Genomic DNA, 19,642 nt, shown 5'->3' with positions numbered 1-19,642 from the left:
CACAAGATTTACTTTCAGCGAGTGCCGAGTCATTCTAAATTACTCTTCAAAGTGAATGTTGATGGATAGCTTATTGGTCGTTAGCCAAAAAAAAGGCGTAATTGACAATACTTATGCCTAAAAGTCAGAATTCATTCTTATGACTTTTGAAAATTATTTTGCACTCATTAACATATCATCTGGCTACTCTGGCGGAGCTGTCATGACATTCGTGACATTCGCATTGATTATGTTGTCAGTGTTCATCCATGTTCTGATACCTTTGCTAGAGCGTTTGGCATGGAAACAATAATGAGTTGGAAATTATAGGTCAAATACATTGTGTGGTATTCCTCTGTCGTGTATTATCGCAGCTACGAAACGAACTAGTATGAAGGTGTTGCTCATTGGAGGTATTTGAATAACAATAGGAAACAGTGAAAACGTATTTGCTCAAGTGGAAAGATCGTTTTTGCTTTCGTATTATTTCTGCGATCAAAATGCAATGCGTTTGCTGCAATGAAAAACGTAGGTTGTGCAGAAAATAAATTTTTAAATGATCACTTGCCAGATGTAGCAGCACGCCAGTACTGGACCTAAATCGAATTAACTAGATTGCGAAAAATTGCTATCTGCCAATCTGTGTGGAGTTTGACTGGATAATTACCCACTTTTGAAAAAAAGAATACACGTCACGAAAGCTAAAGTGTAGGAGAAAGAAGCAGAGCAATGACGCCTATTCATATGGATCATCATTTTTAGTTCCTACCCAATAACCGAAACGGGAATAGTGTCAAAGTTTTATACGATTACGCTGGAGGTAGTTTTAAGGGAATATAAACATGATTCTTCGACAGTTGACCGGATTAAATAATTGGGTACGTGTATTGGCTGGCTTCATTGCAGTGTGGGTGATTCTTGTAGTAATTTTCTACTCGAAGCTAAATACTAGCAGTGGTGGTGATAATGATAATACCGAGCGAAGGCTAAACCAGGCGCTAGCTTATCTAGAAAAATCCAAACAAGTTGATCAGGAGCTGCGTAATTTGATTGACGAATACCTCAGTGATACATCGTACAATCGGAAGCAAAAGTTTATAGATGAACTTGGCAATAAGCTTCAAATTCAGGGAGCTGGTGCCGGTCGCTTTAAAGGTGTGTCACTGGAATATGAAAATATGAGAAGAAGAGTGGCTAGCAACACAGAAGAACTGTGGAACTATTTACATTCCGAAGTCGTTAAGGTTGCCAAAATTGCACGGCGTAACTCACCAGAAGTGGCAGCGCCATTAGAGAACTTCCTGTCGCTCGCGAGGGAACACAAAAATTCTTTGCTGAACGATATCAATCAGATGCGTGCCAGTGACGGCTACGAGTTTTGGCGTATCAAAGAAGCCAAGGATTTGAGTGACTTGGTTCAGAAGCGACTGACTTACCTACAAAGTCCGGAAGATTGCAGTTCAGCTCGTAAGTTGGTTTGTCGGCTTAACAAAGGCTGTGGTTACGGGTGTCAGTTGCATCATGTTGTATATTGTTTTATTATGGCCTATGCCACCGAACGAACGTTGATTCTCAAATCAAAAGGCTGGCGTTATCACAAAGCTGGTTGGGAAGAAGTTTTCCAACCCATTTCAGATACCTGCCTCGATGCTAATGGAGCCAGTCATGGAAGCTGGCCCGGAACCTCAGAAACCCAGGTTCTAACAGTTCCGATAATCGATTCCTTGAATCCACGTCCTCCCTATCTACCATTGGCGATTCCAGCCGATTTGGCACCACGCATGATAAAATTGCACGGTGATCCGATAGTCTGGTGGATTGGGCAGTTTCTGAAGTATCTGTTAAAGCCGACCGGAGAGACGCGTCAAATGCTAGAAAATGGAATTGAGAAGCTTGGTTTCCGCAAACCGATTGTTGGGTAAGTTTGTTAAATATAAGATCAAGAATTTTTTTTTTCCAAACATTGTTTTTATTTCTAGAATTCACGTCAGACGTACGGACAAGGTGGGAACGGAAGCGGCTTTCCATGGAATTGAAGAGTACATGATAGCAGTTGACGATTATTACGATCAGTTGGAAATGGTAGAAGCGGTTGATAAGCGGAGGGTGTTTGTCGCCAGTGATGATCCGAAGGTGTGTAAAATAACCAAATCTTACCCATACGAATCCTATTATACTTCTGTGTTGTAGGTTATTGATGAGGCCAAATCTAAATATCCTCACTATGAGGTTATTGGTGACCCGGACGTAGCAAAGGTGGCGGCAGTGTCAACCCGATACACCGATTCGTCGCTGAACGGCATTATTCTGGATATCCATCTGCTCTCGTTGAGTGACTATCTTGTGTGCACTTTTAGTTCGCAGGTGTGCCGTGTGGCGTATGAAATCATGCAGAGCATGTACCCGGACGCTTCCCGGCGGTTTAAATCGCTGGACGACATCTACTACTATGGTGGTCAGAATGCTCACAACCGGGAATCCGTACTGGCCCATAATCCGAAGAATCATGATGAGATACATCTGCGCAAAGGTGACCTGGTTGGCGTCGCAGGCAATCACTGGAATGGATTCTCCAAGGGTAAGAATGTACGAACCAGTCAGGTGGGGTTGTTCCCATCGTTTAAAGTTAACGACAAAATTGAGGTAGTGGACTTGCCGACATACCCCAACGTAAAGTAAAACGGAACTACTTCATTAGAATTTCTAGGACTCATTCATTCGTGTGAACTCCACTGGGATGTGATAGACAGAGAAACGTTGGCATTTAAAGCATTACGTACCGAACAACTCAATTTGAAAAAAAAGTTTAACATTCGTGTGTATGTTAGTAACAGAGCAAAACATCAGGCAGATAAATACAACAAACATAGATTTAATGAATTTTAAGAAAGATGATAGTGAAAGAAATTTGTGTGGTGAACACGAACTTGGAAACGACCTACCAACTAATTAAGCATTAATTTATACAAACCAACAAAAACGTGCAGTAAAGCAATTACCAGTATAAAATCACTCAACAAAGGATGCTAAAGTAAGTCCAAAGCAAATATTTTATATGTCTCATGTGATCACGAACAAAAAACATTGAATTAATGTTTTACTTACTTCACGCATTCGTATTGATTCATTTTTTTTAATTTGATAATATTACAAACCATAGTCGAAAGACGCTTGAAAAAAGTAAAAATAATCAGAATGTATTTTCCAGTGGCAGTTCACGTTTACGTATTTTGGATTTATTTTATTTTAGCCCACTATCCACCAAATGTTGTAATATCTTTAGAAAATCCTTCCGCAATAGGTAATTTAATGTGGCTAGCATCAAATTGATACAACATGGGTTACTTAACATCGGGTGAATCCATAAAGTTTGTTAGGTGGGCCAAAATATATGAAGTGGCCAAAACACCACTGTTACCCTAGTTTTTTGCAAAAATATTCATGAAAGTAAATCGCCTGAAGCGTAACATTTCCCTATGCTTCTTGATAGGGTGCTTGTTCAACAAGTTAGCTGTTTTACGTTCGAACAACGATCTAGAAGGATGTCAATAGTATCGCAACACCAGTCAAGCAATGATTCTGTGCTCCGAAAAAACCAAGGCCTAGCTGTACTGAAGCATGGAAATGCAGCAATGTTTTCGGAGATGGATTCTAAAATTTCGATCAAACCTAGTTCTTTTATATTTTCCGATAGTGTGTATTTTATTGTGTTCATGACACTCATTGAAAATCTTCTTCTTCTTCATCTTGTTGAACTGACGGCTGTCAGTTCGAGGAGAGGGCCAGTCGTGCCGACTATATGCCCTGTTTCGTTTTCGCGTTTGCTTGAACTCATTGAAAATGAACATTGTTTTGTGTGATAACAAGTGACTGCCAAAAATTGTTTTGTTTTGAATGCATTTTCAAAAGTATTTTCAATTGCATTTCTAAGTAGCAAATAGTAACTGTTATTCAAATGCTATCGGCAATGATTAAGGATCATCAAGCTCGTCAAGCAGCAAAAAAAGAAGAGCAAGGTGCGTAAAAAATTGAAATGTAATGTGTAATAAGCAGATAAGTCGCATATTTTCTTTCAGAGCGCCGAAGGAAAGAAGCTATTTTGTCTGCTAATGAGCTCACACAGAATTTGGTTGACCATTTGAATGTGGGGTAAGTCTAGAATATATAATTTTATCATATAAAATCATCAATTCCTTTTGTACTGAACTAGAAGCCTTCAGCTCATGATAGTAAAATTTTACCCTGGATCGAGTCCTACTGTTTTTTCCTTTTTATAGAAACATTTGTTTTGTGAATAGAATGAAATTCTATCCAAAAAATGAAGCGTCAGTGGCATTAAATTTCTATCCTCTATTGTTCTATTTATTTTATTGTCATTCAATCATTTACAGCGTGGCCCAGGCATATCTGAATCAAAAACGATTGGACGCAGAAGCCAAACAGTTGCACGTAGGTGCGACAAACTTTGCGAAGCAAACCCAGCAATGGTTGACATTGATCGAAAACTTTAACGGGTCATTGAAGGTAGACAGTAATATTAATACCTGCATTATTTCAGTTGAATAAATGCTTCTATTCGTAGGAAATCGGTGATGTTGAAAACTGGGCTAAGACTATTGAAAACGATATGAATGTTATCACGACAGCTTTAGAGATAGCGTATAAAACTAGCAGAGAAAAATAAATTGTTTAAAAAGTGTAGAAATTCGGGATCTCATTAATTTTCCAAGAATATACTCAAAAAGCATGTCCCATATAAAGAGCAATAATGCGCTATGTACGCTTTCTGTAGATAACACTTAATAATTCATGATAAAATAAATCGAAATTGATTTTTTCGAACTGTTGATTACATTTAATGAGCAGCAACGAAACTTGATATACAAAACATTTTGGGGTTTGATGTGCCAGCTACTCGGACGTATCACATCACTCTACCAATTGTTGCTTTGACCAATCGGGTCAGTTTATTCGGAAAACCGTATTCGTGCTTAATATGCCATAGCCTGCCTCGATCGATTGTGTCGTGTGCCGCTTTGAAGTCAATGAATAGGTGATGCGTGGGTACGTTGTATTCACGACCTTTCTAGAGTACTTTCATCGTTCATTCATTGAAAATCCGTGTAAAAAGTGCACATGAATGCAGCACACTCAACCGACATTTTCCGAACGCATCGACCTGAGTCAAATGGTATATAACACTAGATTTTCCGGTTTCCGATTAAAAGTTGTTTTTTTTTTTACAGCAATGAAAGACAGAAAATGGAAAAAAATATTCTATATTGATATTGTTGTAGTATTTATCCAGTGCGAAAAATAGTGTATATTTGAGGAAATAATGAAATCACACTCTAAAGCAAGAGAAAATCAGGGTGGCTAGTGAATTAGCGATTTCAATTTCCCGGTTTTACCGGTGCGCAAAATAAAAATTCCCTCTTTTTTCACATGTCCAAAAAAACGAGACTTAAGAAATAAGTATTTTTCGGGTATCTCCTTGGAACTACGATTAAAACTCTCATCCACAGTTTGTCCAAACGTTTAGCTTCTGAACCAACAGTACCATCCAGCCCAATGTATTCCGTCTTTATTTTGTATTTTAATTCGCCAGTAACATCGATGTAACAATAGGATTAAAACAAGTAACATATCTGGCCAACGGTGATGAAAGTGATAAGTCTTGCATTTCACGAAGGAATGATGCATCAAAATTATTGCAATCTTCTTGAAAAATCAACACAATTTATTTAAACTTCTTGCTTTTTCCAATGATGCTCTTAAGCGCAGCTTTCACATCATATTCGTCGATTATTGGTGGTGTTTTGTAGTTTTCCAGAAATATCATCAGTTGTTTGAAAACCTAATGATGAAAAATTAAATTGAAAATCTTACAATTAAAATAAAATAATTATTTTTCGAACTATTCAATCTTTTTCAAGACTACCACTAAACCAGTCATTTAAAGGCTATCTGGAAAATCAGTCCTTCTTGTAACTTGTACCGAAAGAATTAGTTCTATTGAACCGTTCTTTCGTTTTTCTGAAACTTTGTATGTTTCTTCGAAAATAATATGAGAGCTTCAAATAATATTGTGTAGTAAACAGATTCAATAATAATAAAGTCTTTTTGCATGTGTTCTATCAATAATCATTCTCTTTTGTATACATTTTCAAAGTTCGCGAACTTCTACCAGATTCCTTAAACCAGCAAACGTTTCGAAAGACTATTCTATTGAGAAGAATAGAGAGCTATCGTTCTTCAATAAAGAACTCCAGTACAGTCAATCTTCGAGGAAAACTAGTTCTTTTGGACCGTACGCGAACTGACCATCTCTAGTATATTCCAATACTTTTTAGCCTGGTATAGTATAAGGTTAAAAATTAAAAATGAATAAACTAAAGCACAACACTCCTCCCTCAAACCCGATTACTTCTAACAACCAGTGGCGTCTCGTGAAAAAATTTACGGATTGTGCACTGCTTATATGGTGTGATATCAGAACCGTTTCGACGTTGCAACTGAGACAGCAATTTGTTTTCAACTGTCATAAGTATAAGCCACTGAAGCCTCTCCTGAATGTGTGTATACAAGCTCTCACGGAGCCTATGTGGCCAGTTGTGCAGTGCACGAGGTGCACATGAGGACGAGAGGCCATTGCTAACAACATATACGATATTCTTTCAGAGTTGGGTTCTGGCGAGAGAACCAAATCCTTCTAGAATTCTTAAAATGTACGCTTGTCACTTTGGAAAAACAACAACAATCTATGCCTCTAGTGACTGAGATGATCTAAATTTGATTCTCCTATCATCGACAATCTTCGACTGCTCCTTCGTCGACATCAATATCCTCATCATTGTTCATAATCTTCGAAAAAAATTAAACATAGATTCACTGAACGGACTCTTACGAACTCTGAAAAACCAATTTCAGCTGTCAAAGAAGGAAATCAAATGTGGAAACGGTGGATAAAATGAAAGTCGACAGCTTTGTCGATTTTGTGAATCCTATTGAAATCAATACCAAGATTACCAAACAAGTATCGTCACAATTTACCATTACTGAGACAAATTTTTCTTGAAATTAGGGAAATCATTGGCTGGCAACTAGAAACACGGCCCTTAAGAATTCTTTAAAAAATTATCAAACATGTTACCTGATGTTACTTTAACCATCATGCATACTTATTCTGAAATATGAAGAAAAACACTTGAAAAGGTCCTAAGTGCAAATGACAGTTCCTCTTTCTTTACTCTTTCTTTCGATTATTACGGTCCTATAGGCAATCCTTCTATCTTACACTTTGTATAGAATAACGACTGAAACTATCAACTTTCGATCTGCTGTTAAACATTATAATTTAAAGAGAAAATAAACAAAGAGAAACTGTCATTTGCACTTGGAATGTTTTCTAATATTTATCGAGATTTCATAGAAATCCAGCAGAAGCATCCAAATTATTCTTATTTTTCATTATGAGCATTGATTATGCTGTTATTGATGACAACTAAGAAAGCTTGCTTATTGATTTTAAATTGCTGAGGTGTTGGCTCCATTTTCAATGGATTGTGCATCATTGAACCTGTGAGGGACAATAAGAAGTTTCAAAATCTGTACTGAACTTCTAGTTTAAATACAAAATGGCCTTCATCTTTTCATTTGTTGTATCAGGAAAAACATGATGATGAAAATTGTTACTAAGATTAGGACTAGTAAATTTTTTCCCGGATTTGCACTAATTTTTTACCGACTTTTTCCCGCTAAAACCAAATTCCCGACTTTTTCCCGGTTTCTCTGATTTTCCCGGTCACTTTCCAATCCAAGGAGTACTGACAATACTATTGATCGTGTAGTGGAACTTCATCGGATCAGAGATGCCAGGTCATTTTTTCAAAAATCTGTGGTCAAATCCAAAACCAGTCTGTGAAAATCTGTGACTATTTTCCGTACCCCGATAGCAGTTCAAAATCAAATTTGGTGAGCAAAAAAAAAAAAAAGTTCTCACCACCCATTTTCCGTCCCCATTTCTGCTGATTCGAATTCAATTTAGTGAGCAAAAAAAAAAAAAAGGTCTCACTACCAACACGCTGTGTTACTTTTTGGTGCTAAACTGTACTTGATTTCCAAAATCTGTGATTTATTCAAGAATCTGTGAAAATCTGTGAACATTTTCAAAAATCTGTGAAAATCTGTGTCAGTTTTAAAATCTGTGCAGAAAACTCAAAATCTGTGTAACACAGATTAATCTGTGAACCTGACATCCCTGCATCGGATTGATGAAAATATTATCAAAAGCGGCCCTTACACGAGAATTATTTTTGGCATTTTTAATGATGACTAAGTAATGATATTTCAAATTTGCATAGAAAACTCGTCATTACTGTTTTGCGACTTCAAATTAAAAATTGGAAAATGACGAAAAAGTGCCTGTTAAAAACGCCTGATACCCACTAATAAATGGGGTCATTCTTCGAACCAACTAGGTTTTGCACGATGACGACACGAATAAACTGCCGATGAATCAAGTTGTGTTTACATATCTATGAACACGTATTTAAACTAGAATAAACACATAAACAAACCACTATCAAAATTAGTTCATTTTGGTGAGGTTATGTCATGTTCGTGCAAAACCTAACTGTAGAACATATTGGGCCAGCGGAGGACTTCCGTAGAACGTTTTTTCAGGCGGCAACCCTATATTTAGGTATAATGAACAGTCAGTGATTTGTTCTTCCTCGCCTGTCAAGCAACTCATTACTTCTTTTGACGGTATTATGAAAGTCTCATGAAATGAGTGCTATCGTGCTGCTATAATCACAAAAGTCATCGAGCACCGACGATCGAACAATCAAAACGAACGGGTCTCTCTCGAAGTGAAGACGTCAAAAGTGTTCGCAGCTCGCTCGAAAATTGCACATACACGACGACGACTACAGTGTCCATTCAGAAAACGGAAAATTGGAATTGGAGCCCCGTTCCTTTTCTCTATCGCTATGTCGATCCTCGGCCCGTGCGGATAGTGCTTCAATAAAACATCATACGTATCATCCTTCGGTACCAATTTTGGATTCTGTCGGAAAGATTTTATTTTGTCAACTCCGGAACATGTCGATGGAAGTGTGCTAGAAAACGTAGTTTCATGTGTCAGACAAGGATGCAATATACGACTGAGTGCGTGGATGAGTGTGAAAAAAGTGTCAAGTAAAGAAAAAAAAAGTTGAGTCTGCCTGGCAGTAGAATTGTGTATGTGTGCACATACGTTTTTGATTAATCAAAACCAATAATATTTGTGAAATTCCTGTTCAAATGCAAAAAAGTGATCACCGCTTGCGCTCCGATGATTTCTGGCTAACTAAACGAGGTTGATTAGATAAGGTGTTCAGTTGTGGTGAGATTTTTCTTTCCCGGAAGAAGGTCACTGCGAAATTCCAAGCAGGACGGTTCATTTATCTGGTACGGAGCTGGAGTCGAACGGAGATAAAATTTTGCATCATCAGCTCCAGCAGCCAGCGGACGGTGGTGTTGGCGGAGGTAGCAGTGGCAGTGGCATTAGCAGCAACAGGAGGGAAGTCCGCAAGACGAAACCAGGTGGTGAGTAATCGTCTGTCTACACGTAGTCATATTACGGAGGTTTGCTGCTTTAGTGCAAGAGCAATAGTCAAGTGCCAGCAGATGCTCGCAAGATTCTGAGTTCTTGAAGTTTTGTTGATACTGACGTATGACCTGGCTCTATCATAGTGAAAGCTCAGTAAAAAGTTGAACGTCGGACTGAATAGTTTTTTTTTCATTTTTATTATCATCTATGCACCAATATGATTGTATGTTTGACAACTCCGTACGCCTCCCTAGAGATTATTTCGCATATACGAGAACAGTACACGATTCAAGAACTCTCCCACCGAGCATAACAAAATTAAAAACAGATCGACTGCGGGAGGCAATGGTGAGCAATTCGTCATTTATGTGTATACTGTCGCCTCCCGGATCGCTCTTGTTGTCTGTTCTGTTGACATGCCTCTACCCGGTCGTCCGTACTACCTCTTGAATCGCGTATCGTTAGTCTACCAGAGGTGTCCAAACAAGGAAAATAACCTTCAAACTTTGTGTGAAAGACCTTATCTAATTAAAAAAATCATTGAACTACACTTCTAGAGACTGTTTTATTTAGGGCTGACTTAAGAGCAATGAAATAAAAGTGCACTATAAACTTTGTGAGTTTTAGTATAAAATTATAAATAATTAAATTAGGTATAACTATTCGGGTAATGCTTTCTATGAATTGTAGTGTTCAAGAAAATCGAAGTTATAACAGAAAATGATGAAAACATGGTTATTTTTTACCAATAGTTTTCAACAGTTAAGGATAGAGTCACCACGTTATTTTGACGATTACTTGACTTGTGTCCAAAATAGATTAAAAAAAAAGGATTCACAAAAAATATCTCACGACACCAACACCTCACCTGGAAGCTTTCTCTAATCTGTAGAAATACTCTGCCTATGCCCTCTTGACATGCATTGGAATCGCATCTCAAATCAATGAACGTGTCCTCAAATATAAAAGGTGTCAAATTCGTATAAAATGTTCAAAACGACGAATGTAACAATGAGGAGATTCTTTTAGTTTACATTCTCTTTCGATTATTGCGAAATATTCCTGCTTTTTTCAGTAATTTCTTCAGTGTAGATTCAAAGATGATAACTTTAGTTATTATTATCGGTAAATAATTGGAGAGAAGGATGGCTAATAGTATCGTAATAATCGAAAGAGAAAGTAAACAGAGAGAATCTCTCATTGCTACATTTGTCGTTTTGAACATTTTATACAGAAATATGAAATCAATCGTGAAAGAAAAAGTAAACAAAGTTAGTTCCTTTTGTCGTAGGACTATCGAAATGTTTACAAATAGGAGATTGTGTTAAGAATGAGTCTACAACCAGTGATGCCAACACAATTTATCCGTAGATCTACGGATAAGCATGAAAAAATCAACGGATTTTGCATTATTTATCTAGTAATCTCCAGATTTTGTAATGTTCCTCCTGATAACTACAGAAAATACACGGAAAAATTAGCATTTTGGCGAAAAAATAGTTGATTTTCTGATTTTGGTTAGTTATTTTTTGAGACAACTAAAAAATCTTACTTTTGCTAATTCAGATTTTTTAATTCTAATTTAATTCCCTCAATAATAATAAAATATTTGTTGAAATGGCTATTTTTCTAGTTGAATTCACCAAATAAACGTGCTTTCATTTCTTAGCTAAGGCACACTTCATATCCATTCAACTAATTTTGTAGTTGAATTAGAGAAATAAAACGTTGTTTTCAACCAACATTAATGGTTGAATTGGTTTCTGCAATTTGCAGCTCTGTCACCGAAAAAACGTTAACACCGTAATGACTACTAGCCACTAGATGGCACACTTCTACCGAAAAAATTTCAGTCGCAGTTATCTTTTCTATATTGGCAGGTATAAATACGATGATGTATTGGAGAAAAAGACATAAGCGAAACATAAACTTCTTTTTGAAAATTTTACTTCTAAATCGCTGTTTTCTTCATTCGACTTCACGAAATCGACTCTCACTGAAAACTTTGAGCACTCGGAAAACAAAATCCGAATACAAGTAGCACACCGGACGGTGTAGCCCGGAATGTTAGAGGATACAAAAAACATCATTTGACGTGTACAATTAGAGTGCAACATTCGAAACTCACTTCACTGTCTCGCGTGAAAACATTATTACGCACTATCGCTTCAAATGCGCACAAATTCTGAATAAATACACTTTCCACTAAGAGTTTACGTCATTTTTACATATCGGTTTAGAAGTTTATATATGGATATATCGCAACACATGCGAAAAACATAAAAACAATTTGCAAGCAGTTTCACAAGACTTTTAGCTTTTTAATTGTAATTTTGTTTTGCTTTGACACTTCTCATGAGTTTTTGGCTAATAAACTTGTTAATAAAACCAATTTCATTTTTGTTTTCTTTGTGCTGTACTTCAGTAATGACGGTGATAGATAAATAGAATCAAATTTTCTGATTTTAATAACGAAATTAGTTGTCAATGAGAATTTCGTGTTGGATTGAAATATTGCTGGTTTATGTCCAGAATATTCGCCAACTAAACACATTCTCTAAAAATAAGAGTTTTTTTCAGCACAGTTAATTCTAAATTTTAACTAATTTTATAGTTATTTTGGAAATTTTGTTGTTAAAATCAACTAATTCAAAAACAGTAATACGAATTAGGCGCAGAGCTTATTTCGGTCGTTCCGTGTAATTATTTTACTATCTTCATGAATGTATTTTTGCATGCCCGATTATAAAAATATCAATATATCTCTATCGCTGATCAGTTTTTCTTTATCGCTCATAACTCCAAACAGTTAATTTCATGAACACGTATGAATATGAGGAAACTTGAATCCAAACCTACGGATTTGACCTCAGAGAAAACTGGCATCACTGTCTATCACTTTTAGATTTTCCGTATCTATGTAAACGATTTTGTCATTAGGAATATGGAAAATAATGTTTTCTCTTAAAACATGTTCACGAAGATCTGTGCCCAAAATGATTTCAAATATTGAAAATATTTCGGGACTTTTTTCCGGTTAACAAATTCTTTCACCGAACCGTGTGCAAACCAAACAAAGGAAGAGAGCATGAAAAGTTATTATCATGCTACGTCAGTCTCTATTGAGATGTATTGTTGATAAATGACAAAATTAAGTCTCTTTACTCTCGCCATATGTGGGTTCTGGAAATCAATACCAAGTAGTTTCGAAAAATGACGTAATTTTTTTTAATCACATCTTTAAAATAGCATTAAACTCACAAAAGTGAAAAATATACAATCTTCACTAATTTTAACTCTTGTATACCACATATACCGGTAATAAGTGAATGGTTTTTTGTTAAAATAAAACACTAATTTTGAATGGGAAAATAAAAATATTTTATTCAAATATTGACCATTGCTTTCTACTCATCTTGACCACCTTTCTGGCAAATGTTGGACACCACGCCAATAGGAATGTTCGTCTTTTGTAGTAAACCAGTCAAACACCCAATTTTCGACTTCTTTATAGGATTCGAAGTGGTGCTCAGTCAATGCATTGCCCATCGATGAAAACTAATGATTCTCTGGAGGGGCCAAGTCTAATGCATACGGCGGGAGGGATAAAAGTCATGTACTTTTATTGTATCCTGAAACGGATTTTCTTTATGTGCAAGTGCATTGTGGTGTAACAAAATGACTTTGCCGTGTCTTTTGTCCCGTTTTGATCGTTTTTCGATCAATTCATAGTTCATATTGATCATTGGTATTCGTTCTATTTATCAACGATCTCTGCAAAGCAATAAAATCTCCAAAATTATTATACGCAGACGATTTAAAGATTCTCCGCAGTATTATATCACCACTGGATTGTTACGCACTGCAATGTGACATTGAAACACTTATCGACTGGTGTAATATCAATGGCATGGAGATCAACATTCATGAATGTAATGCTGTCACATTTTCTCGTTTACGCACTTCAACTGTTTTCGACTATAAAATTTCCGCAACAAGTATTGAGCGAGTCACTATAATAAAGAATCTTGCAGTCTATTTGGATAACAAACTACGCTTCTCGGAACACGTCACACTAATCACCGCGAAGGCCTTTTCCATGTTGGGTTTCATCCGTCGGAATACACAGTCTTTCGAAGACATCTATTGCCTGAAAACTTTGTACTTGTTCGGATTTACACCAAGTAAAACTTTCGATGAATCTGCCCGTTTCAGATGCAGATCAAAGCTGCAATTTTAATTTAACTTTAGCTTCTAGGTTATGTTACATGTTCTTCACTTTACTTACGATTAGTTTTCTTCTCCTCTTTTTAGGCTTCTTTCCCTTTTTAACGAATGCACAGCCAGTACTGCGATCCTGCATAAATATTTTAGCTTGTTTTGTAATGTCTATTTTACCTTATTTTTAAGTTTTAACTCACCCTAACAGTGGAAAACTTCTTAATATTTCCGCCAACTGTTCCGTACTTCTACCGTACTTTTATTATCTCCGTCCGTACTATTTTAGATTAGCATAATTAGTAACGATGTTTAATCTCACTAGATCACCATTTACCTGCTAATTATTTAAATACCAGCAATCGATAACTGATAATAACTTCGATTTTAATCGCAAAACAATGATTAAACTTATAATTTTAGCAAATCAAACAAATTTAATCTTCCCAACGTGCTGCTGTTCCAAACTTTGTTTACCTTTTCATTCTGCCTCACACCGATCGTACGTCATATCGGCCCAGTTTAGCCGCCGCCGGTCTATACGTCAACCACATCCACCGCATCGGCCGCCGGCAGTGTTGCCGAAGGTGTTGTCCCGAACATTTCCCCGGCCCGTAATCCTGGTTGGGAACCCGTTTCCAATCCAGTGTTACCATCATCCAGCTCCAACACCGCTAGATTGACTGCCGCACGCTTGAATACACCATTTTTGGTGCGTACCAACGCTTGTCGTATTCTCCCATCACCAGCGACGATCGGTTGTTCCACTATTCCGCGAACCCATGACTTCCGACTTGTTCCTTCGACTACATACACCAAATCACCCGCTTTTAACGGCCTGGATTCCTTGAACCACTTCGTTCTCTGGTTCACGGTCGGAATGTACTCCGTAATCCAGCGCTTCCACATCTCCTCAGCTAGTTCTTGAGACCTTTTAAACGAGTCCCGAAGAGCTTCTGCTGCTTTCACCGGCGATGGCAGTGCATCCCGGTCGATCGGAGAGAAGTTTCGCAGGAACTTGTTGGGTGTCAGTACTTCTGCTTCCGAAGATTGTTCCGAAACGTAAGTGAGTGGTCGAGAATTCACCATCTCTTCAGCTTCAACGATGGACGTCTGCAAGATTTCATCAGTCAACCGTCGCCCGTTGTTCAACGCCTGCAGTGCTTCTTTGATGGACCGTACAAGCCGCTCCCACACGCCTCCCATGTGGGGGGCAGCGGGTGGATTGAACGTCCATTTGGTTTGCGCGTTCGTAAATTCGTCGGCACAATCCAATCCGATGGTGTAACAGATCCCAACGATTTCCTTGCTTGCTCCTCGTAGATTTGTACCGTTGTCTGAGAAGAACTCTATGGGAGTTCCGCGCCGACAAATAAACCGTCTAATCGCCATCAAACAGGACTGCGTTGTCAAACTATGCGCCACCTCCACGTGCACGGCTCTGATCACCAGGCAGGTGAACAAGACGACCCATCTTTTCTCCTTTCTGCGACCAACCGTCACCTCGAAGGGACCCAGATAGTCGACACCGACGTAACTGAACGCTCGGAGATATGGAGTCAGCCTTTGTACCGGCAACGGAGCCATTCGAGGAGCCTGTGGACGACTGCGATGTACCCTGCACCAGACACAGCACGATGTTACCTTCCGAACTACTGCGTTGATTTTCGGAATGTGAAATCGCTGCCTCAACTCGTTCTTCACCGTATCGCGGTACCCGTGACCAAACCGCTTATGGTAGTGTTCCACTAGAAGCTTCGCAACTGGATGCTCGTCCGGAACTATGACTGGAAACCGCAAGTCGAACGGAAGAAACTCCGCATTTGCGGAACGCCCTTCCATACGAATCAAGCCATCTTCTTCGACTAAAGGAGTTAGCCTGTGCAACGCACTGGATTTTTCCACCGTCTGCCATTGACTGGTAGGACGGTCTCTATTCTTCAGCAGAACCTTCAACTCATCGATGTATGCTTCGACTTGCGCCATCTTCAGCACCGACCGCTCTGCCTTCTGATACTCTTCCTGCCGCAACGGTACACGGATCGATCGGATTGCCTTCTTCGTGGTCGTCGGTTTCTGGCCTTCCGTTGACCTCAACGTCTCGGTCGGCAAACCCTTGGCCTTCCTTCTGCAATTCGATATAAACCGATACACCGTCGCCATGGTTCGTACGAGCACTGTCCACTTCGAAAATCGACGAAAGTCGAGCAAGCTTTCCGCTACTGCCACGTCGTGCAAAAGCAGATGTACCCGCAACTCTTCCGCCGTATTCGCCGGCGGCATACTTTTCCTCGGCCAATCTTCTTCCTTCTCGTATAAAAAGTTTGGGCCTCGTACCCAGGAACTGTCCGAAAGTAGTTCCAGGTCTTTGCCCCACTTGGTCAATTGGTCTGCGACGTTTAACTTCGTCGGCACCCAACACCATTCAGTGAGCTTCGTCAAGCTCATAATCTCCCCTATCCGAAATCCGACAAACTGTTTGTATCTGCGTTGGTCGGAACGGATCCAGGACAAAACAGTTTGCGAGTCAGTCCAAAAGAACTGTTTGCTGATTCGGAGGCTGTGATTTTGCTGAACCGTTTGTGCCAGCCTTGCTCCCAAAACCGCACCTTGAAGCTCTAGTCGTGGGATTGACAGTTGCTTCAGTGGTGCCACCTTTGACCGACTCATAACCAGGGCACACCTGACTTCGCCTCCAATCACTGCTCGAAAGTATGCCACGCAGCCGTACGCTGTTTCGCTGGCATCCGTGAATATATGCAGCTGCACATCTTCGATTTCACCTGACTTCGCACTTCCAAAGTACGACCGCGGAATTTTAAACCGCTCGATGTCCGATAGCAAGCCGGACCAGCGTGTCCACTTCTGGTGGGATACATTGTCGATACATTCGTCCCAGTCACAGCCATGTCGCCAAATGTCTTGGACCAGCATTCGTCCCAGCACCGTGAACGGCGACAGAAGACCTAGTGGGTCGAACAGCGCCATCACACAGCTTAGCACCTTCCTTTTAGTTGGGCGCTCTCCGCTCTGCACAGCTTCTTGGAGCCCCGTGTTAGAAGATGTAGCGAAGGAGAATACATCCTGCTCCGGCTCCCAGACGATGCCCAAGACACGTTCGTACTCGGTGGTTTTGTCCCGGTTGAAGTGTACGCTTGCGCTCGTTTTCCGCTCACCCAGTTCATCGAGAAACGCCTTGGAGTTTGACACCCAGTTCCTGATGTGAAATCCTCCGTGATCGTGAATATACTGCACCTCCTTCGCTCGCCTGATCGCGTCTTCGACTGTATCCGTACTGTCGTAATAATCGTCCACGTAGTGACGATGAAGGATCGCCTCCGCTGCTTCCGGGAATTCTGCCGAATACTGCTCAGCGTTTAGATTCTTCACGTACTGTGCCGAGCAGGGAGAGCACGTCGACCCGAACGTAAGTACATCCATCATGTACACCTGCGGGTTTTCTTCCGGATCCTTCCGAAACAGGAAGCGCTGGGCAGATTTGTCTTCCGGTCTGACCCGGATCTGATGGTACATTTCGGCAATGTCACCTCCGAAGGCAACCGGTCTCTCGCGAAAGCGACTAATGACGCCGGGAAGCGAGACTAGCATATCCGGCCCTTTCAACAGCTCCGTGTTGAGCGACACACCGTTGACAGATGCCGCAGCATCCCATACCAATCGTACCTTATCCGGTTTTCGAGGGTTCAGTACGACGTTTAGCGGCAGATACCAAGCTACTGTACTCGGTATTTCTGCAAGCTCCTGCGTCGTAGCTTTATGTGCGTATCCCTTGGCTTGATATTCATCAATCTGCCTGCACACATTCTCTTTGAGTCCACTGTCTTTCTCCAGCTTTCTCTCGAGCGCCTTCATTCGACGCACAGCCATCGGATAACTGTCGGGGAATCGTCGTTCGTCTTCGCGCCATAAGAGACCAGTCTGGAAACGATCGCCTACTCTCGCCGTCGTAGTCCGCAAGATCGCTCGAGCACGCTGGTCCTCCACTGACTCCGGTACTCCAAACGAAGTGACGCCCACCTCATCCAGCACGTACTGTTCTCGCATCATATCGTGGAGCTCCTGGTTACTTGCTGGTTTCGCAACGTGAAGATTGAGGAACGTTTCGGCATATGGCTTCTGTTTCTCCGGACCATACACCGTCCAACCCAACTCCGACCGCACGGCAATTGGTTCGCCAGCTTTACCAACCCGGGACTCCAATGGCGCAAACAAATGCAGGTTGTCCAGCCCAATCAGGATCGCCGGCTCCTCCGACGAATGATCAGCTACCGATAAACCCGCTAGGTGCGGATATCGTGCTGTAACGTCCGCAAACTTTACGTTCTGCTTCGGCAACATCAACTTCGACACCGTACGCACGTTCTTCAGTGGCAACGGCTCACTGCTTCCGTTTGCCGTGATCTGCAGGTTTATTATACGGGAGCCATTTTCGTGGCGTTTTATATCACCGGTCCATGATACTATCAAGGGTTCAGCCTTGCCCTTCGCCTTAAGCTTTCCAGCAATCCTCTCCTCCATCAGCGTAGTAGTCGATCCTTCATCCAGAAAAGCTAACGTTCTCACAGCTAACTTTCCCACGATCAGCGTCACTGGAACCATACGGAATATCACGGTACGGTGTACGCTGTGCGAATTGCTGCACCGACTCTTCTCTACGATGCAAGAGATGGTGGTGATTTCCACCACAGTCCTTCACGGTACATCGCAGCTTGAAGTTACAGCGGCTGTTGCCGTGATTACTCAGGCAGAGCGTACAGAGCTTCAGCTTCTCCACTGCTTTCAACCGTTCGGAAACGTTCATCTTCTTGAAGTCGTCGCAAGCCCGAACCCTATGATCGGTACGCTTACAATACCAGCACGGCTTGCCGGAACTTTCCGAACTTTCCGAAGGTTTCTGCTCTTCCTTCTTAGAGTCATCGTGCAGATGTACAAACTCCTTCTTCCGGGATTTCTCTTTTCCAGTACGCGCCGGTTCACTTCGCGAACAACTGGGAAAATCCGATACCTCGGACACGTCTGCCACTATGTCCTGCATAAAACCGGAGAACGTCTTCAGCGAAGCACCGCGTTTGCCTCGTTTATATCTTACCCAGTCCAGCTTGTAACTGGTGGGCAACTTCTCTACCAGCTCGTCGACCAACATTGGATTGCTCAGGTGCTTTTTCAATCCAGCAGCTTCCAAATGATCGCAGAGCTGTTTGACCGTAATCCCGAAGTGTATGAAGGATTCCAAACGGTCGATTCTGGGTGCTGGCGCGTTCCGTACTTTCGCCATCAGCGTCTTCAGCAGCTTCTGCGGATTCCCGAATAAGTTGCGCAGATCGTTGATGACATCCGGAACACTTGCCGGAAGTATCAGTCGGCTACGCACAGCTTCGAGGGCATTCCCCTTCAAACTGTCTTGCAACCGTTTCAGGTTGTCGATGTTCGTATATCCGCACGCTTCAGTCGAGTACTCGAAGCTGCTAATAAACAGCGGCCATACCTCCGGTTCACCACTGAACGTTGGCAGATGTCTTGAAGCACCCTGCCGAGCTGCTAGTTGGTCTTTCGTCACCTTTACATGCGGCCCCGGCCCGTGTCCACTGCTTCTCTTCGACCCGACTGTGCTTGGTGCCGGCTTTGAAAGTTCTGGTTCATCCGGTCGACGTGCTTCTTCCGGATCAGAATCTTCCTCCGAATCATCATCCGTTTCGTCCTCCTCACTGTCGGACGATTCAGACTCTTCCGGCTGTTCTTCCGGTAGCTGATTGCCCTTCAGAAGGTGCTCCAAGAGCCAGCTTTGTACCAGGCTTGCCGAACCAGCTGGAATGTTCGGCTTTTTCTCGC

At 40.9% G+C, this 19,642-nt stretch overlaps 4 protein-coding genes across 5 annotated transcripts in view; 3 read left to right on the top strand and 1 right to left on the bottom strand.

Moving 5' to 3' along the window:
* The first annotated feature begins 226 nt into the window (after positions 1–226).
* On the top strand, positions 227–2,991 carry LOC131430076 (alpha-(1,6)-fucosyltransferase). The gene is made up of 3 exons (XM_058594723.1): positions 227–1,897; positions 1,959–2,112; positions 2,170–2,991. Exons 1-3 carry the CDS (start codon positions 822–824, stop codon positions 2,656–2,658), a joined length of 1,719 nt encoding a protein of 572 aa, XP_058450706.1. The 5' UTR covers positions 227–821; the 3' UTR covers positions 2,659–2,991.
* Positions 2,992–3,768: 777 nt separating this feature from the next.
* LOC131432561 (biogenesis of lysosome-related organelles complex 1 subunit 1) lies at positions 3,769–4,821 on the top strand. The gene is made up of 4 exons (XM_058598903.1): positions 3,769–3,995; positions 4,056–4,128; positions 4,371–4,503; positions 4,562–4,821. The coding sequence occupies exons 1-4, from the start codon at positions 3,935–3,937 to the stop codon at positions 4,661–4,663; spliced, it is 369 nt and encodes a 122-aa protein (XP_058454886.1). The 5' UTR covers positions 3,769–3,934; the 3' UTR covers positions 4,664–4,821.
* Positions 4,822–8,837: 4,016 nt separating this feature from the next.
* LOC131432558 (WAS/WASL-interacting protein family member 2) overlaps positions 8,838–19,642 on the top strand; it is a 46,989-nt gene continuing 36,184 nt past the window's right edge. For both annotated transcript variants that reach the window (XM_058598897.1, XM_058598895.1), the window contains exon 1: positions 8,838–9,570. The gene's annotated coding sequence lies outside the window, so the exon portion shown is untranslated. The remainder of the gene's footprint in view (positions 9,571–19,642) is intronic.
* LOC131432955 (uncharacterized) lies at positions 14,330–18,331 on the bottom strand. The gene has a single exon (XM_058599609.1). It carries the CDS (start codon positions 18,329–18,331, stop codon positions 14,330–14,332), a length of 4,002 nt encoding a protein of 1,333 aa, XP_058455592.1.

The sequence above is a fragment of the Malaya genurostris genome, chromosome 2 (assembly GCF_030247185.1).
Source record: "Malaya genurostris strain Urasoe2022 chromosome 2, Malgen_1.1, whole genome shotgun sequence".
In the NCBI taxonomy this organism is placed as follows: domain Eukaryota; kingdom Metazoa; phylum Arthropoda; class Insecta; order Diptera; family Culicidae; genus Malaya; species Malaya genurostris.
The sequence above is the reverse complement of the archived record's forward strand: the minus strand, read 5'-3'. Positions and strand labels throughout refer to the sequence as shown.